This window comes from Notothenia rossii (assembly GCF_949606895.1).
Source record: "Notothenia rossii genome assembly, chromosome: 6".
Classification (NCBI taxonomy): domain Eukaryota; kingdom Metazoa; phylum Chordata; class Actinopteri; order Perciformes; family Nototheniidae; genus Notothenia; species Notothenia rossii.
Window position 1 is genome coordinate 6,408,270 of NC_136909.1, and position 19,629 is coordinate 6,427,898.

Sequence of the window (19,629 nt, forward strand, 5' to 3'; positions counted from 1 at the left end):
AAAGTTTCCCGGGTAAACAGCCAGTTTCACAAATTGCCGTCTGTGTTTGGTCGGAGGATAGATGACGGTTTGAGCTTCTCCTGCCGAGCGCTCCACTTTCTGGGGGAGAGATTAATAAGGATGCTTGTGGCTCTGAGCAGAATCCACACCTCGCTAGTGTGGCTTGCAACATAAATCAGACAGAGGGAGAAAGTAGAAAAATGTCTAATCCCTTTTTCTGCGAGGCTGTGGAGACTCAGTGAGTGGAAGGATAACAAAATGTGGGGGCAGTGACCCTTGAAGCTAACGGGTCTTAGCATTTGACACCAAATTAAAGCAACCACTCATGGAGACTTCTTCTGTTTCTCCCTTCTTTTTTCTTTTTTTCTTTGGTCCTCTAATGTTTAAAGAGGCCCTATCCTGCTTTTTGGGTTTTCCCTGTCCTGTAGTAGGTTTTGGTGCATGTAAATGGTCGACAAAGGATGGAATTCAGAGATTGGTTTCTCTCCCACTCACATCCACTTCACTCCCTTGTTTACTTCTGGAACATTCACTTTGTAACACTCACGCTTCTATTGGCTAGCACTCCAACACATTGTACGTGATAGGCTACGGGGCGGGACATCTCTAAGCGGTTGACCAACCACAACAGAGCCGGCCAGCTAACCAATCAGAGCAGACTGGGCTCTGGTTTCAGACAGAGGGTGAAAAGAGGTGCTGCAGCACAGGCAGTATGAGAAAAATATAGAACTTTTTGAACATTAAAGCATGGAGACATGTCCCAGTAGAGACACTCAATACTGATATACACCTGAACATCAGCAGGAGAGGACTCTTTAAAGTAGAGACACTACATACTGATATACACCTGAACATCAGCAGGAGAGGACTCTTTAAAGTAGAGACACTACATACTGATATACACCTGAACATCAGCAGCAGAGGACTCTTTAAAGTAGAGACACTACATACTGATATACACCTGAACATCAGCAGGAGAGGACTCTTTAAAGTATAGACACTACATACTGATATACACCTGAACATCAGCAGGAGAGGACTCTTTAAAGTAGAGACACTACATACTGATATACACCTGAACATCAGCAGGAGAGGACTCTTTAAAGAAGAGACACTACATACTGATATACACATGAACATCAGCAGGAGAGGACTCTTTAAAGTAGAGACACTACATACTGATATACACCTGAACATCAGCAGGAGAGGACTCTTTAAAGTAGAGACACTACATACTGATATACACCTGAACATCAGCAGGAGAGGACTCTTTAAAGTAGAGACACTACATACTGATATACACCTGAACATCAGCAGGAGAGGACTCTTTAAAGTAGAGACACTACATACTGATATACACCTGAACATCAGCAGGAGAGGACTCTTTAAAGTAGAGGCACTACATACTGATATACACCTGAACATCAGCAGGAGAGGACTCTTTAAAGTAGAGACACTACATACTGATATACACCTGAACATCAGCAGGAGAGGACTCTTTAAAGTAGAGACACTACATACTGATATACACCTGAACATCAGCAGGAGAGGACTCTTTAAAGTAGAGACACTACATACTGAAAATAAGAGAAGCTTTTTCTCCCTAGCCTTCAGAGATGCCGTCATTTAAAAAACGATTACATTTCAATGGAAATATTAAATGTGTTCTAAAAAGAGAAAGATATTATTTTTCATTTCCTGCCCATCTTTTCATCTTGTGCTCCTCAGATTTATGTGGGCACTCTTTGCAGGGGATGGGATGGAAATCACTAGATTAAACTTCTTAACTGTATAAGAAGAAGTTAAAACTCAACCTGCCAAAATAATAATAGCTAATTACAGTTAACATTACTTTTGATACACAAAGGTAAAGGTCTACTTCATCAAACCTGGTGTTACAGAAAGTTATCATACAAATGTCCCTTAAATTGTAGTTCACATTTATATCAAAGAGCTCAAAGTTAAACCTTCCTCTAAACAGTGGCTACACATTAGCACGCTGTTAGCATTTATGACACGTAAGATTATTCAGACATAACGAAGTTCAACTCTTCCTGGTTTGATTGGTCGCTGTTAAAAGCTGCATCGGCATCTTTAAACAGGTCCAGATTTGTTTCCTTCGCACTGTTGAAGGTTTTGAACCTGGGCCTCCTTCATCACCGGCCCACCCTGCAGCTGCAATATGATAAAAGCTATTAGGATGTAATAATTACTGGAAGGAGAAAAGTTATGGGGCTCCGCTCTGATCCTAGCAAATAAAACATTGGACTGTGTCCACGGGCGCAGAGTTATGGAGCCGAGAATACATTTTAAAAAGGACTAGCGGTGAAACGTAGCGGAGGATAAATAACTATCCATCATACTATGAATTTAAAATGAACACTTCGTAGACGGCAGGAGGGCCATGAATTCCTTTGGCCAAATGGGAGATTATGAGCTGCTGTGCTAAGAATAGACGACACAGAGGACATGCTTCTGATTATTTAAACTGTGGTAAAGCCAACTTGCATGCTCCAAAGCCTGAAATAAATCCTCCCACAAACTGCCTTTTATTTGCTACCTAACTTGCAGCGCACCTGTATTTAGAATAAGCTGCAGGGTTTTCTGTTTCTGATCCAGTTAGATCAACCCCACAACAGCAGACAAGTGTGTTTGATTGTGTTTATAAAAGTTACAACTGCTGCAGCTATACAAAAGATCTCCTTCTTTTTTTAAATACTTTTAATTTATTGACTTCAACCTGTTAAGCCCTCAGCCTGTGTTTCAGGCCTCAGGCTCCAAAATGACATTCCCAGAACAAATGACTATATCTTCACTTCTAAAAAGGGAAACATTTATAATCTTTTTTCTCAAAGCAAGGTAACATCTGTGAGTTGGATGTAGACGTGTCAGAATCAATATAGATGTTTTTATTTTAAAGTAAATTCAGATTGAACATAGCAAAACAAATTAAATTATAGTGTCCGTCCAAAAAAGATTACCGGTACTTTTAGTGAAAACCACCCTTGAATGATGGGATGGTAGACTAAAAGCTTTAGGAATCCAAACTACAACATATAATAAGTACCGTAATTTTCGGACTATAAGGCGCACCTGAATATAAGCCGCAGGAGCTAAATTGAATGATGTGTACATATATAAGCCGCACTGGACGATAAGCCGCAGTTGTTTTAATGTTTAATTACCATATGTAAGGGTTCGTGCACAGAGGGGATTGTCGGGAAAGAGATGGCTGTTTGAGGAAGCTCCCATTTATTAACATTTCAACAAACAAGTTGCATATTTGCATAACGTATTCAAGTGTTAGCATTTAGTGCAATAGTAGCTACAGAACATGTGCTGTGTAAACTGTACTGTATCACATAGCGTTTCAGACACACAAACTTTTCAACTTTCAAAACTTAAACGGTGCGCTCCCAGCGCACGTACCGGCAGTGATCTACAGCAGTGGTTTTCAACCAGTGGTACGGGGACAAACTGTCTCGCTCTCGTAATGTCTGTCTGTCTTGCTCTCGTTCTGTCTCTCGTACCACTCTCGGTTCCACTTTTACTTTTGCGCACTACCTGTCTCACTCTTTTCCAACCTCCAGCTTTTCCTGCTGGAGCCCGCCGCTTAAAGGTGAGGGGCGCGGACCGGCCATAGAGCCCATAGAGTTAAAGGTGGTGGACTGTAACCTGTAAAATCCATAGATTTAGGAGGTCCCCTAGTGGCCGTTAGCTGTAAAAATCCATAGATTAGCCGCACCGTTATATAAGCCGCAGCGTCGAAAAATGGGAAAAAAGGCGCGGCTTATAGTCCGAAAATTATGGTACCCTGTATCAAGATTGATGTAAAACAAGTGACATTTGACCTTTTTAGAGAGGTTTAAAAAAAACTTCTTGGGTCATTTGGGTGCATTTTCCAAATATCTGGCCCCCCCTGTTTGTGCAGTTACGTAATAAGGGTATTTTTACCTTGAGTTCTGTGCTAAGTGCGTGAGCATTTTTTCACTCAGGGGTCATTTAGACGCTTCTTGTGAGACTTGTGATTTGTTTTGATAAAAATTGTTCGTATCTTCAGTTAGCTGAGTTTCTAACCGTTAAGTGAGTATGACACATTAATAGGTTTGTAAATATTAAGAAGCCCTGTGACAGTTTCGTGAAAAAACTACCCGCCGGACCCGGATTAGGGTCCTCTCGGGCTTAACAGGTTAATAGATGCACTTTGCTCCGAATATTAACTCCAAATCGTACATAAAGTATAGGTTAAAAACAGCAAAGACATTTAAAAAAATAAATCAAAAGAAATCATATATATAATACAAAATAATTAAGAAATAACAAATAAATATAAAAATACATTATAGTTATTGAACATGTAAACCGTCTTACCACAAGTAATGTGAGGTTCATTAAATATTCAAAAACGAATGTAAGATGATACTCCCCTCCCTCGCAGTGAGACAGAATAAACCCTCGCTGTAAATGGAGAGCGTTTTGGCAGCCGACCTGTGCACACCGGAAATAATCTGTGCAGCGGCGTGTCAGCAGTATGGAGGTTATCCACCTCTCACACACTTATTGGAAACAGCGCGGTGGTAAATGGGTTCATGTTTTTTCACTTCTCCATCCTTAACCTACTCTTAACATTCATTTTAAATTCTGCAACAATATGCTGGACTTTCTCTGAATCACTGACGATTATGTTATGAAAAAAAGGGATGCACTCTTTAACCTGGATTACATTAAATGAAATCTGTTTTTGAATCACCCATTCTCATTGTTCTTAACGGGAAGAAACTCAGCTAAGTGACGATATCACATTACATTACATGTTACTTGTTAGACGCTTTTATCCAAAGCAACTTACATACTCAATACTTTGGGCAATCCCCACAGGAGCAATTTGGGGTGAAGTGTCTCAGGGACACAACGACATGCTGACTGCAGTGGGGTTTGAACCTGTGACCCCCTGATTCGAACTCCAACGCACAACCCACTGCACCACACGCCTCCCCCATTTTTAGCTAAACGAAACACAAGGGTAATATTTAGCAAGCCTCTGAATTAGCCCTGAGCTAAAAAATGCTAACGCACTTAGCACAGAACTCACGGTAGAAATACTTTATTACTTATCGGATCTGCACAAACAAGATTAAAGCTGAGATTCCACAGATGTTAGAGGTATAAGTATCATCACTGTGCGACCGAAACTCGCGGCAGCTCAGGTAAACCCAGACAACACACGACGTAGCTTTACTGAGTCAAAACGGCAAATACACTTTTAATGGAAAGTAAATTAAGAGGACTCCAAATAAATGGAACTAAATGAGACCAAATAATTTTATCGTAGCAAATAAAAACAAATATCCGTCAGCATGTTAATAAACACATTTTCCATTATTTAATGCCATATTAACTCCCATCTTCTTTGTTTATTATGTATTATTTACAGTACCTCCTTAATTGAAAATTCATTTTTCTGCAGGTAATAATGTTTTTGTTCTATATATTTAAAGTTTGCTGAACTGTCTCTAAACTAGAGTGCACCTACAAAGGCCTATTGTCCGTTTGCAGCTGTAGAGTCAGATAGACTTTTAACCCTGAGATCACTACCCGATCCGTCCCCCTGCCCGATCGGTACTGCGCATGTGCGAGATGGTCCGCCATATTGAACAACTCCAGATGGCAACCCAAGATGGACACATGACACAGTGGCTTTTAGCAAAGCTCAAAAATAAAACGAGTGAGAGATGAGTTATTGTTACTACAACGTGACTTCACTATTATTTAACAACTCTTTTTATTGGGTTATTTTATTTGGGGTTAAGTACATTGTCAGAATAAGTGAGAAATTAATTTAACTTCTGTTAGACAGCTATCATACTGAATACATATTTACTGTGAATGTATGCAAAAATGTATGGCATATGGCTGGCCCAATAAAAAGAGTTGTTAAATAATAGTGAAGTCACGTTGTATTAACAATAACTCATCTCTCTCGAGTTTTATTTTTGATTGAATGGATTTAACTTCTGTTAGACAGCCATATGCCATACATTTTTGCATACGTAGGTCTTTTTTGACCCGGTGAGGTGGTTTTCTTTGAGTATCTTTGTAATTACATTTTTTTATCATTTCATATTCCAGCTATTCCTCAAAAAACATGTTTTGGATATCATACCATTCACATTTTTAATTTACATTTGAATAAATTGTAGTTTTTGTATTACTACCCCAAGCTTCCATAAGTGGGTCAAAAATGTCTAAAATTCTAAATAGTGAAAAATTAAATCTAAAATATTTCTAGTGTGAACCAACATATAATACTAAATATTATACAAGTGATTTTTCTTAACCAAAAGGACAAAAATGGCATAAAAACACATATTATTCTAATACAGGTCCTTTTAGACCCACTTATGGAAGAGTGTAGGGTCCAGTCACTCGTGCATCTAAGGGTTAATGGAAAGTACATTTCCCAAAAACAACTGAGCTTAATTAAACCAAATTAAGTTTATTGTAGTGAATAAAAAACTGTGTGTGTTACAAAATAAATATCATGCAGTATGTTAACGAGCCACCCTTTTCACTTAATCCCATTTAATGTATGCAATGTTTAAAGTAATTCAGCTCCACTTGAAATTACCACTACGAGCTGTATTCAACCGCTCCTCAGTTTATATCCTGTTTTCATTATATGAATCATTAAGTTATCAATTTGGTGCTGGTATTTGCTGGAATTCAATCTTGTAGGGCTCATTAAGCCTTTTCTTTGTGCTAACATAGCAAACAACGATGAATTGTCTTGCCACGCACGCACACACACACACACACACACACACACACACACACACACACACACACACACACACACACACACACACACACACCCAAAGCCCATCACTGGGAATGTGACTTTAGTTCAGAGCGTTGGATCCAGCACTGGGAATAAACCTCTCAGCCACCAATAAATGTCAGCGGCGTCCCCAGCTAAGGAAATGTGTCGCGGCTACAAAGCAAACACGCTTGATTTATTATGCCAGGAGAGTGTGGCTGTACCTCCACTCATCTCTCTGAGCCTTGTTTAAATGAGAGGGGACACACAGAGCCATCCAGAAAAGGTCAAGCAGTGCAGCCTGCATGTTAATTGTCTAATGTCACAGCAGAGCGGCTCCCAGGAAACGTCTCACACTTCTGCACAAATCATCGTCACTGTGTGTAAACATACAGTTAGCGCCGCTGACGGACGTGTCGGTTAGCATGAGTGACCTGAATTTGTCCTCGCAGTAAACGTGCACAAGTGAGCAGCAAAAAGGTCCACACCTTCTTGCGTGATGTCAGTGAACTGCACGCAGGACACTAGTGCTAAGAAAGGTTACTGAACATGTGACAGATATTGAAATAAGTTTAGATTGTTGTGTTTAAGCTTACTGCTGTTTAGACACAGCTTGTACAACATACTTAAAGAGGACATATTTAGTGTCTCTACTTTAAAGAGTCCTTTCCTGTTGATGTTCAGGTGTATATCAGTATGTAGTGTCTCTACTTTAAAGAGTCCTCTCCTGCTGATGTTCAGGTGTATATCAGTATGTAGTGTCTCTACTTTAAAGAGTCCTCTCCTGCTGATGTTCAGGTGTATATCAGTATGTAGTGTCTCTACTTTAAAGAGTCCTCTCCTGCTGATGTTCATGTGTATATCAGTATGTAGTGTCTCTACTTTAAAGAGTCCTCTCCTGCTGATGTTCAGGTGTATATCAGTATGTAGTGTCTCTACTTTAAAGAGTCCTCTCCTGCTGATGTTCAGGTGTATATCAGTATGTAGTGTCTCTACTTTAAAGAGTCCTCTCCTGCTGATGTTCAGGTGTATATCAGTGTGTAGTGTCTCTACTTTAAAGAGTCCTCTCCTGCTGATGTTCAGGTGTATATCAGTATGTAGTGTCTCTACTTTAAAGACTCCTCTCCTGCTGATGTTCAGGTGTATATCAGTATGTAGTGTCTCTACTTTAAAGAGTCCTCTCCTGCTGATGTTCAGGTGTATATCAGTGTGTAGTGTCTCTACTTTAAAGAGTCCTCTCCTGCTGATGTTCAGGTGTATATCAGTGTGTAGTGTCTCTACTTTAAAGAGTCCTCTCCTGCTGATGTTCAGGTGTATATCAGTATGTAGTGTCTCTACTTTAAAGACTCCTCTCCTGCTGATGTTCAGGTGTATATCAGTATGTAGTGTCTCTACTTTAAAGAGTCCTCTCCTGCTGATGTTCAGGTGTATATCAGTATGTAGTGTCTCTACTTTAAAAAGTCCTCTCCTGCTGATGTTCAGGTGTATATCAGTATGTAGTGTCTCTACTTTAAAGAGTCCTCTCCTGTTGATGTTCAGGTGTATATCAGTATGTAGTGTCTCTACTTTAAAGAGTCCTCTCCTGCTGATGTTCAGGTGTATATCAGTATGTAGTGTCTCTACTTTAAAGAGTCCTCTCCTGCTGATGTTCAGGTGTATATCAGTATGTAGTGTCTCTACTTTAAAGAGTCCTCTCCTGCTGATGTTCAGGTGTATATCAGTATGTAGTGTCTCTACTTTAAAGAGTCCTCTCCTGCTGATGTTCAGGTGTATATCAGTATGTAGTGTCTCTACTTTAAAGAGTCCTCTCCTGCTTATGTTCAGGTGTATATCAGTATGTAGTGTCTCTACTTTAAAGAGTCCTCTCCTGCTGATGTTCAGGTGTATATCAGTATGTAGTGTCTCTACTTTAAAGAGTCCTCTCCTGCTTATGTTCAGGTGTATATCAGTATGTAGTGTCTCTACTTTAAAGAGTCCTCTCCTGCTGATGTTCAGGTGTATATCAGTATGTAGTGTCTCTACTTTAAAGAGTCCTCTCCTGCTGATGTTCAGGTGTATATCAGTATGTAGTGTCTCTACTTTAAAGAGTCCTCTCCTGCTTATGTTCAGGTGTATATCAGTATGTAGTGTCTCTACTTTAAAGAGTCCTCTCCTGCTGATGTTCAGGTGTATATCAGTATGTAGTGTCTCTACTTTAAAGAGTCCTCTCCTGCTGATGTTCAGGTGTATATCAGTATGTAGTGTCTCTACTTTAAAGAGTCCTCTCCTGCTGATGTTCAGGTGTATATCAGTATATAGTGTCTGTAGGGGGACATGTGTCCATGCTGTAATGTTCTTGCAGACCGTGTAAATGCACCAAAACCTATATAACACACTACAGGAAAAGGAGAGTCCTGAAAAGCATAATAGGGCCTCTTTAATTTGCCACATCTTAGTGACAACTTAATTCTAACAGATTCAATGCCTGAGATGCAATTGACGCAAATTAGGTAAATCTCCAGGGTTTAATTTGTGGAAATTGGGATGCCAACTTTGCGGTTTAAAGATCTAAATATCCGACATTTAATTAATGTTAAAAAACTCTTGCAATGCTTATTCATTCCTCGTCCAGTGGGGTTTTTCATCTCTCTGTAAATGCTTACATCAGCATTCATTGATATCACTTGGAGACGATGCCAACGATAAATGCAAGATTGACTTTAGTTCTAAAGTTGATCATGTGAAGCTGTAAGCCACAGAGCAATAACTGCAATTATTAGGAGTTATTTCAGGCAACTTGGTGAAAGTAAGACCAGGTTTCTCCACCGTTTGAGCTTTTAATGACTCCACTGAATCCTGAGAGAGAAATCTGTCTCTTTAGCTGCTAAATGCTCCATTATGTTCATCAGAGACGAGCTAACGAACTGTCTGTCTGCAGTTTGGTTCTGAGCAGTAGGTGCACCGTGGGTTTTAAATATGAGATTGTTAAAAGTGAAGCAAAAAGGAATTATACTTCTAATACTTCTCTTTTAGCTCACTATGTTCAAATTCCACATTGTCATTTAACATTTTAATATAAAAGTTTTTAAGTGTTTTAGTTTCCCCTGCTGTCAGAAATTCAGTGACCCGATGTAGTAACTAAACTGTTTTCAAAACAGATTTCAGTGGGAGTTATTTTTTACAGAAAATAACATTTTTGCACGAGAGGAGAGATAACATTTATTCAAATTGAAAAATAATCTGCATTTTAATTACAACATTTTGTCCCCTTCACCATTATCGTGCACTACTTTATTTCTATTTCTTCTTGCACTATTTGTATGTTATGTTTGTTGGAGATTATTTCTGTCTTTACTTTAGATATTTAACCTTTCTGCCTGTTGACATTTAGGAACAACCCTGAGTCTGTTATCTCCCGTAAGGAATGTGCTAAGGCAGTCATATGGTGTTATTCTCAGTTTAACTATCGGCCATGAGAACGATGGCTTTCTAAAACCCCAAAGACAGGTGATTGAGTATTTCCAGATGTCAGGGATATCTCCAGTGTTCCCAGTGTTTACGCACCATCCCCCAATATGTGGATTAACTCTCTGTAGACTAGTTAAAAGGTCTATCAGAGAGAGGCTGGTCAGATTTGACATGGCAACCCACCCGGGCAGTCAGAATCTCTGGCTGTGTGACTTGTGATGTGAATTTCTCCGGCCGATACTTTTAAATACACATCAGTGTTTGACATCAAAGCTCCAACTCTCCTCGTGTCTTTCTGAGTCCTGACTCTCCATTGCTGCAGAAGTTTCCCTTGCAATGTTTATTGTATGTTGGAAGGCATTCATTGGAGGAACTCCTCTGTAGCTATTGTGCAAAAGTAAATGCCATTTTCTTAATGTCTTTCATTTTTGTAAAGAACTTTGAATTGCCTTGTGTTGAAAGGTGCTATATAAATTGCCTTGCCTCGCCTCGTCAATTAAAACCTTTGAGTCTGGAAAATAGTGAGAATAGGATTGTCCTTCAAAAACCTCTTTCAGGAGAACCCTTGCATGGAAGAGACCGTCTGCTATAATGAGAGGAAGGGTTGGCGTCCATTTATACTCTGGCTTTTAACAGAGTCTGTTCTGTTAGAGCCTCAGTGTAGAGTGGAGATGTGCCAGTGGTGGTTCTTCTTCTTCTTCTTTCAGTATGTTATTCCTGCACTTCTTCTTCTTTCCAGCCTGAGGGAGGCAGCCCTGTTCCTCCGTGCCAAGTGAAGGAGGGCCAAGTGTCGTCTGAAATCTAGTTCATTGTCCCTCGCTCTAAAAACTGGAAAGCTTTTAGGATATGGAGCCGAGCGTTGTCAGCTGCTGTGGGCGTCATGGTGTGGAGGCAAAAATAAAGCCCACATCACCATGGAGACTGTAGTTTACGCAGCATTTCGGGAAAAGAGGACCAGACAAATCCCATCCCTTTCTATCTCCTCTTGTTGTTTAAGCTATGTGAAAGCCCAGTGTTCACGAATCATCCGCCCTCAGGGGTTTCTCTCCGTCCCTTCAACGGTTACTCACAAACCAACACACAATGAGAAACTGAGTCACACACACCAACAACATGCATTGGAAACAATAGCGTAACAAGAACAACAACTCTAATCCATTTGTGTTTGACGCACATGTTCCACCAGGAATGATATAATGATAAATAGTGACTGTCTCTTCTGAGTAACAGACCTACAGCGTTAGACAACGATAGACTCCACAGGTTTCAGGATTTGAATTCGGAGAGGATACACTAAACGACAGCTAAATACACATATTTTTAAATTAGCTATTTATTAGCCACACCCCCCCCTTTTACATTTTAGTCTAGAACTAATTTTATATTGTTGTATTTATTTTATAGTTCTTAACGGGTTTTAACTTCTAACAGTTTTAATAGCAACATTTTTTAAATTGGTCTCTTCATATTTTCAGCGTTTAACCTGTTTTAGAATTATGACACATTTTTATTTTTGCTGTACATATATGTGTACTTTCTTTTATAGGGTTGTATATTGTTGTATGGATTCTCTTAGTCTTGTGTCTTGTGAGGAATCATTATTTATTTGCATTTGTATCATCATACCTTTAACCTCCTTGTGTCTCCAAACCTGTTAACATGTTATATTTGGTTGCTATGGTGCATGTATCCGTAAAGGTCTTAACATCTGAACTGAGGGGAAGTTCTTGTGGTTTATTTTTAACTTGTGATGTGTGCATTTTGTAAAGCACTTTGAGCTGAACGTGCTGTATGAAAAATGCTATATAAATATAAAGCTTTATTATTTATTATTACCTGTACAGATATTGGGTCAAACCTCCTTTGAAACTTGCAGAATCTCAGTGACAACCATCAATATCCCAAAGAGGACCACAGGGGTCAACGACAAGCTACATATTGTGAGAGATGGCAAAAGTATACACATCCTTTACTCAAGTAGAAGTACAGATACTTGTATTTAAAAGTACTCTGGTGAAAGTAGAAGTACTGACTAAACTTCTTTACTCAAGTCAAAGTAAAGAGGCTTTGAAATGTACTTCAGTAAAAAGTACCCATAACTAGCAGCTGTTTTAAAGAGTACCTGACCTCCCTTTATATTAATAGAACAATAATGTCATTGTTAGCTAATGAATGTTTCCATGCTGAACAACGGCAACATGACAACGTTTCCATTGGTCCCTCTTCTTTAGAGAAGACCAGGAAATGATGGATACACGGATCGTGTTCAAATCAATAGGCACGCAATGACTCTAAATAATAATGATCACGCCACCAAACACACATTCAGACTAAAGGAACCAGCCTGTTTGGAAAATGTGAGAAGTAGAAAGTACAGGTATTTGTGTTCAACATGTAAGAAGTAGAAAGTACAGGTATTTGAGTTCAACATGTAAGAAGTAGAAAGTACAGGTATTTGTGTTCAACATGTGAGAAGTAGAAAGTACAGGTATTTGTGTTCAACATGTAAGAAGTAGAAAGTACAGGTATTTGAGTTCAACATGTAAGAAGTAGAAAGTACAGGTATTTGTGTTCAACATGTGAGAAGTAGAAAGTTCAGGTGTTTGTGTTCAACATGTAAGAAGTAGAAAGTACAGGTATTTGAGTTCAAAATGTAAGAAGTAGAAAGTACAGGTATTTGTGTTCAACATGTAAGAAGTAGAAAGTACAGGTATTTGTGTTCAACATGTGAGAAGTAGAAAGTTCAGGTGTTTGTGTTCAACATGTAAGAAGTAGAAAGTACAGGTATTTGTGTTCAAAATGTAAGAAGTAGAAAGTACAGGTATTTGTGTTCAAAATAAGTCAAAGTAAAAAGTTGTCAGAAAAGTAAGTAGTGGAGTAAAGTACTGATACCAGAAAGATGTACCTAAATACAGTAACGAAGTATTTGTACTCCAATACTTCCCACCTCTGCATATTACTCAGAAGCCCATTAATAATTCATCATATTAATAGAGCTGTGAAAGGTCTTACCGCTGTCACTGTTGTCGTCCACCAGGATGATCTCCTTGAGCACGTGAGCCGGTGTGTGGTTGACCACGCTGTGCACGGAGCGCAGGATCACTGACAGAGCCTCGTTCACGAAGATGAAGACCACGGAGATCTGAGGAAGGTCCTCTGCGTACGTCAACAGCTTACACCTGTTAAAAGACATCCAGGATTATCAGCCAGTGCAAACAAATAACTGGGAAGACTTGGCAACAATATCAGGAGAACCCTCGTGTAAACAAATGCATGGATGAGACAGACTGATATAACGAGAGGAAGGGTCGTCCTCCATTTATACTCAGAGAAACCGATCTTTGAACATCCTTGCATAATAACATTTTACAAATACAATCTCCTTCAAATCTGCCTACAAGTGGCTTTTGTCAGCTTTTAGTTTTCCACAAGTGTTTAGTTTAGTTTATTTGTTTATAGTGTCGTGGACAGTCCCCATTGATCAACTGTCACAAATACCTCATTCACACCAACGGTGTTTCAGGGCCGGTTCGGAGCTGGAGCTTAAAAAGCACCGGGTTTTCCTGTTCACACCGCAGCGGAGCAGCCTCTTAGCTCCGGAATCCGGTTCGTTTCAAGCACCAAAAAATTGTCTGGCCAGAGCAAAAGCACCGCATACGTCACGCTTACGTAGAGGCGGGGGCAGGGGCAGGATCAACTCCTGAACAACAACAAAAAGCTGCCGTTTTATCCAGTTTGTACACAACGATGGAGAAACTTAACAAGCAGCCGTGGTCCACTGAAGAGACCAGCTACCTACTGGGAATCTGGTCTTCTGAAGAGGTACAGAGGAAGCTGGAGCACAATCGGTGTCAGCTGTGAGGGGTTTCCGCGCGGTTTGGCTTTATGAAGCAGGCACGCAAACGGTTACGTCATGGCGCAAACGATGACGCAATGAGGCAGCACCAGTCGGACTCTGGGCGGTGTGAAAAGAGCCGGAGCTAAACCGAAGAACCGGTTCTGAACCTGAAAAGCTCTAGCACGGAGCTTGAACCGGAGTTGCGTTGGTGTGAATGAGGTGAAATAACAGTAAATGGGGCAGCTTTAGCCAACATGCTAATTTCCAGCAGTTGTCCCCGGCCAGATGATTATAAACACCTTTTTAAAACAGCATTCGTTATAAAGAAAGGATGAAGCAGATACAGGCGAAAGGATAAAAGAGAACAATAAAATGCAAACAACACACGTCACACATAGCACCTCACAATCACATAACAGTCTAGTCTTTATGTTCAATCAATGAACACAGTTGCAAGCTTTAGGGTTAGGGTGGATAACAAATCGTTAGCATATTGAAAAAAGCTCTGAATTTCCATATAAGGCCCCTAAAAGCCAAAAGGCCCCCCAATACACAAAGGTTAATGTGTCATTATGTCCGCAATTTGCAGTTTTTGCAAAAAGATCATGTGAAATGCCAACGGTTAACTCATAATTTAAAATCTCATTATACAGTGTGTACAATATCCTCGACTCTGTAAAAGACAGCCTGAAGCCTATAAAAGATCCTTGAAGCCTCTTAAAGAAGACCTCTTATAACCCCTCGATCCTGTAGTACCTACTCAAGTACCTACTCGTATGTGTCCGTCAGAAACCTTTTGACAGCAACACAACAAACCTTTCCTGCAGGATGTTGTCTAGCAGAAAAATATCAGATGTAAACAACAACTTTAACGAGGCGACTGGCAGAAAATGCCATCAAGACACACAGTCATCAAAGTGATGAACACCCGTTGTCCACCTGGAAACCCCTGTTATATGCTGAGGCAAACCCCTCCATCTTCTGCTTGAGTTAAATATGCTTTTTCTTATTTAGAATTCAATAAAACATTCAGCGTCACTTTCCCAGCTCAGCCCCTATGGTGCAAACAGCCTTATATTCCCTCAGCAAAAACAAAAGGACGTATCCTGGATAACGTTTCCCCGAGTGCATCGCACCAACTACGAACAAAACAGCACTCTTCTTAGATATTGTTTGAAGACCCACATCCATTTGATGGTAAAGTTTTAGCTCCCGGAAACTGAAATCTGCTGCATTGCTGCAGTATAGATACCATACTGAAGACATATGCAAGTTAAGCAGAAAGTGGATTTCCAGAGTCTGTACTCTACTTACTTTTTTTGATAGTTCTACCTTTGCTAGAACCGATTCTGTACTTCCCATTATAAAGACAGAAAATACAAGATAACATTAAAAACAGGAGATTATGATCCTATTTAGAGACGGATAGAAGTCATCTCCATGGTGCTGTACGGTATGAGTGCACTCTTTGTTTGTGTCTTACCATTTTAAACCTTTTACAGTGTGTTGTCAGTTCATGAAAGCTAATTGTAACATTTTGATTGCCCAAAAATGCCAGTTAAATAAAAGTAGGGTAGACATGTGGATATTATCCGACTGAACAAAACGTGCATTTACCTAACAGGTTCGTTTTCCACTGACCTTTTTTCGAGCTATTTTCCAAAATCCTATGGAGAAATCCAATTGCTATTTTGTCGAGGGAAACCGAGCGCAGCTTACTTCCGCTTTTTGGGACGCGTCACTGCACCACTAAATTGATGCGATTTGATTGGATTATGAGGCAAGGGAAGCCAGCCGCCTCTGGCTTCCCTTGGCATGGCCCTGACCAATCACAGGTTGGCAGGGGCATGACGTGAGCCTCATCTGATTGGTCAATCCCTCCATTTTTTTTCACCAAGGGAAGCAAATTTCGGCTGGCCTCCTCTCGCAGAGAGTGCAATATACTGTTTCACCATAACATCTAGAGGGGCGCTGTTTCACTCTTTGTAAAATACTCAATGAGAATGGGGGAGAGACGGGCCGGCAGCAACACACAACAAAGAATTTCCGAAACTAAACGAAGTGTTTTTATTTATTTATTAAAATTATAACTACAATCCGAAAAAACAGGGGAAGCCTCGCTTCCCTTGGCCTCCAGGAGAAAACGCCACTGGTTAAAGCGTTATGTAGATAGTATACTGTCCTCAAACCAATGGTTTGTGTTACAGTGACAGTTTCCACTCGTTATAAACAGTACAGTCAAATCTGACAAATGTTGACCTGACAACGGCAAAAGTTAAAAAGGTCCAAGGACTTTATTACTTCTATTGGCTAGCGCTCCAACACACTGTACGTGATAGGTTAAGGGGTGGGACATCTCTAAGCGGTTGACTAATCACAACAGAGCCGGCCAGCTAACCAATCAGAGTAGACTGGGCTCTGGTTTCAGACAGAGGGTGAAAAGAGGTGCTGCAGCACAGACAGTATGAGAAAAATAAAGAGCTTTTTGAACATTAAAGCATGGAGACATGTCCCAGTAGAGACACTACATACTGATATACACCTGAACATCAGCAGGAGAGGACTCTTTAAAGTAGAGACACTACATACTGATATACACCTGAACATCAGCAGGAGAGGACTCTTTAAAGTGGAGACACTACATACTGATATACACCTGAACATCAGCAGGAGAGGACTCTTTAAAGTAGAGACACTACATACTGATATACACCTGAACATCAGCAGGAGAGGACTCTTTAAAGTAGAGACACTACATACTGATATACACCTGAACATCAGCAGGAGAGGACTCTTTAAAGTGGAGACACTACATACTGATATACACCTGAACATCAGCAGGAGAGGACTCTTTAAAGTAGAGACACTACATACTGATATACACCTGAACATCAGCAGGAGAGGACTCTTTAAAGTAGAGACACTACATACTGATATACACCTGAACATCAGCAGGAGAGGACTCTTTAAAGTAGAGACACTACATACTGATATACACCTGAACATCAGCAGTAAAGGACTCTTTAAAGTAGAGACAGACACTACATACTGATATACACCATAACTTCAGCAGGATAGGACTCTTTAAAGTAGAGACACTACATACTGATATACACCTGAACATCAGCAGGAGAGGACTCTTTAAAGTAGAGACACTACATACTGACATACACCTGAACATCAGCAGGAGAGGACTCTTTAAAGTAGAGACACTCCATACTAATATGAACCTGAACCTGAAGATGAGCATTATGTGTTCTCTTTAAAGAAAGATCGTTTTAAATGCAGTCAATGTCCTTCAATTCCTAACCTGTGACCTCTCTCATCACTTGTCATTATTCATTTTCTGAACCGAACACTATGCCAGCATATGAATAGAAGATATCATTATCTTTGTCTGACTGAGTGTCGAGCTCACACTCTGTCACCACAATCCTGTTACTCTACTCCGCTGATAATCTCCAGTCTGTCTCCCGTCCCCTCACTTCCAGTAAAGGACAGTGTGTTGCTTTGAAGTCAGAAATAACAGCGTTGACTGGACGGAAGCACTTAGTTGATTCCTAAGGCAACTGTGAACACACACACACACACACACCGTTTTTCCTCAGCGCCCCAATTAGGCTCCAAACGCAACAGCTGACAAACGCATTTCACTCGCTCCTGCCTTTGTTTCTGCATATTTTCACATATCTTATTCAGCAGCGTTGACTCATTACTTCAGGATAATGAGGTGGCTATTGTAATTGTTGTGGTTGAATTATTTACAAGATATGTTGGTTTTAATGAAACACTTGTAGTGTTGTACTTTATTAGAATATCAAATTGACATTAATCGAGTGTAGTGTAAACAAATCTACGTGTTTTCGTTTAGCTTGGGTAAATCCCGTTAAGCTCTGGAAGTCTTTCGCCAAACAACAGGGCAGAGCGGAGTTAATGACGGCGACATATTGCATTTGCCAGGTGAGACACCTTTCACACGAGACATATTAATGAGACAAGGCATTGATTTGTCAGTAAGCATCAATCTCACAGGATATCACAGATTATTAGATGTGATGGAGGCACCGAGTGAGGCTGAAATTTAATTTTGAAACACCTGCACTTGGCAAAGACGTTTATTTAAAAATGAAACATCCTGAATCGCAAATCAGGCCTGCTACAGAAAATAATTATCTATTATCTGATCTAATAAGCCCCAGAAAACCTTTTGTAAATGATCCAATTGAAAGTGAGTTGCTGCATACAATCATAGATGTAATGGTGTTGTTTTGGTTTGAATTAAAACCTCATCTTCATCTAAATGTAACTTGACCCTGCTGGTGTTTTTCATTTTCTACTGTGGGCATATTTTTAGGTCTTTCTTGTTATCACAATGCTGTTACCTTGGATATGTTTTGTTCATAAAAGCCAATTGCTGCTGTTCCATCTTCGCTCTGAGCCATTTGAGCTTAAATTAAGTGATGAGAATCTGCATTTGGCAAGGACGTTATTTAAAAATATATCATCCTGAATCACAAATTAGGGCCGCTGCAGTAAAGAGCACAATCTGAACTCAGAAAACCTTTTCTAAATGCCCAAATGAAAGTGTGGTGTTGCATACAATTATCAATTGAATCATGTTCTTTTTGTATAATTAACATGACTTCTTCTGCTTAGATGTAGCCGTGGTGACCCTGCTGGTGTTCTTCATCATCCACTGTGTGTGCAGGGCATATTTTCAGGTATTTCATGTTAGTATTATAATCATTTTTGCACTTGTTCCTATCTTTCAGTACATAAATAAATGAATATATATAAAAAAATGTGGACTTTACACACATTTTGATATCAGGCTGTCCTTATTCATCTATAGCAGGGGTACTCAAACTTTTTTGTTAAAGGTCCACTTGTGAATTTTATACAAGGTCAATGCTGCCGATCTGATTGCAAATCGGCAGCGGACCCACAGAAAGTTGCTATCAGAAACAATGCCTGACGTGTTTTGGACGTAATCTCGTCTTTGTTTACATTAGCAAGCCTCGCTAACACTCAGAGCTAACCTGTACTGGAGAGCACATGTGTTTAAAAAGCAGGAAATTAAAAAAGGAACTCACCTTGTGATAAACCCGCAAGAGAAAAAGCATTTGAGCTCCATACTGTTTCAGAAATAATCTTTGATGTGGTTTAGAACAGGATGGCGTTTTATCACAGCAGAATGTAACTTTATCTCCGGTAGAATTCTGATCAGGCATTAGCTCCGCCTCCTCTGTTTTTTTTTTTCAAGCTAAGGACCCAAAATCAGCGTTTCTCTATCAGGGCTGCAAAAGAGGGGTTTGCGCAGTATGAGGCATGGCTACAAGGGGTGATCTGTTTGGTATTTTAAACAAAACCCTTCAGAAATGTGTTGTATAGTGGCCCTACAGTATATGTGTCCAATATAGCATAATAGGTACACTTTAATTTACATCAGAATATATATATTTTTTGGTCCGGAGTTTGAGAAGCCCTGATCTATAGGGAATAATTTAAATAGGTCTTACGTCACATA

At 39.9% G+C, this 19,629-nt stretch overlaps 1 protein-coding gene across 1 annotated transcript in view; it reads right to left on the reverse strand.

The window, feature by feature from the left end:
* The window catches only part of galnt9 (polypeptide N-acetylgalactosaminyltransferase 9), a 145,202-nt gene that overhangs the window by 93,462 nt on the left and 32,111 nt on the right, over window positions 1-19,629 (reverse strand). Inside the window, exon 3 of the mRNA XM_079687088.1 lies at window positions 13,277-13,443. Coding sequence (XP_079543214.1) covers window positions 13,277-13,443 — 167 coding nt within the window. The remainder of the gene's footprint in view (window positions 1-13,276; window positions 13,444-19,629) is intronic.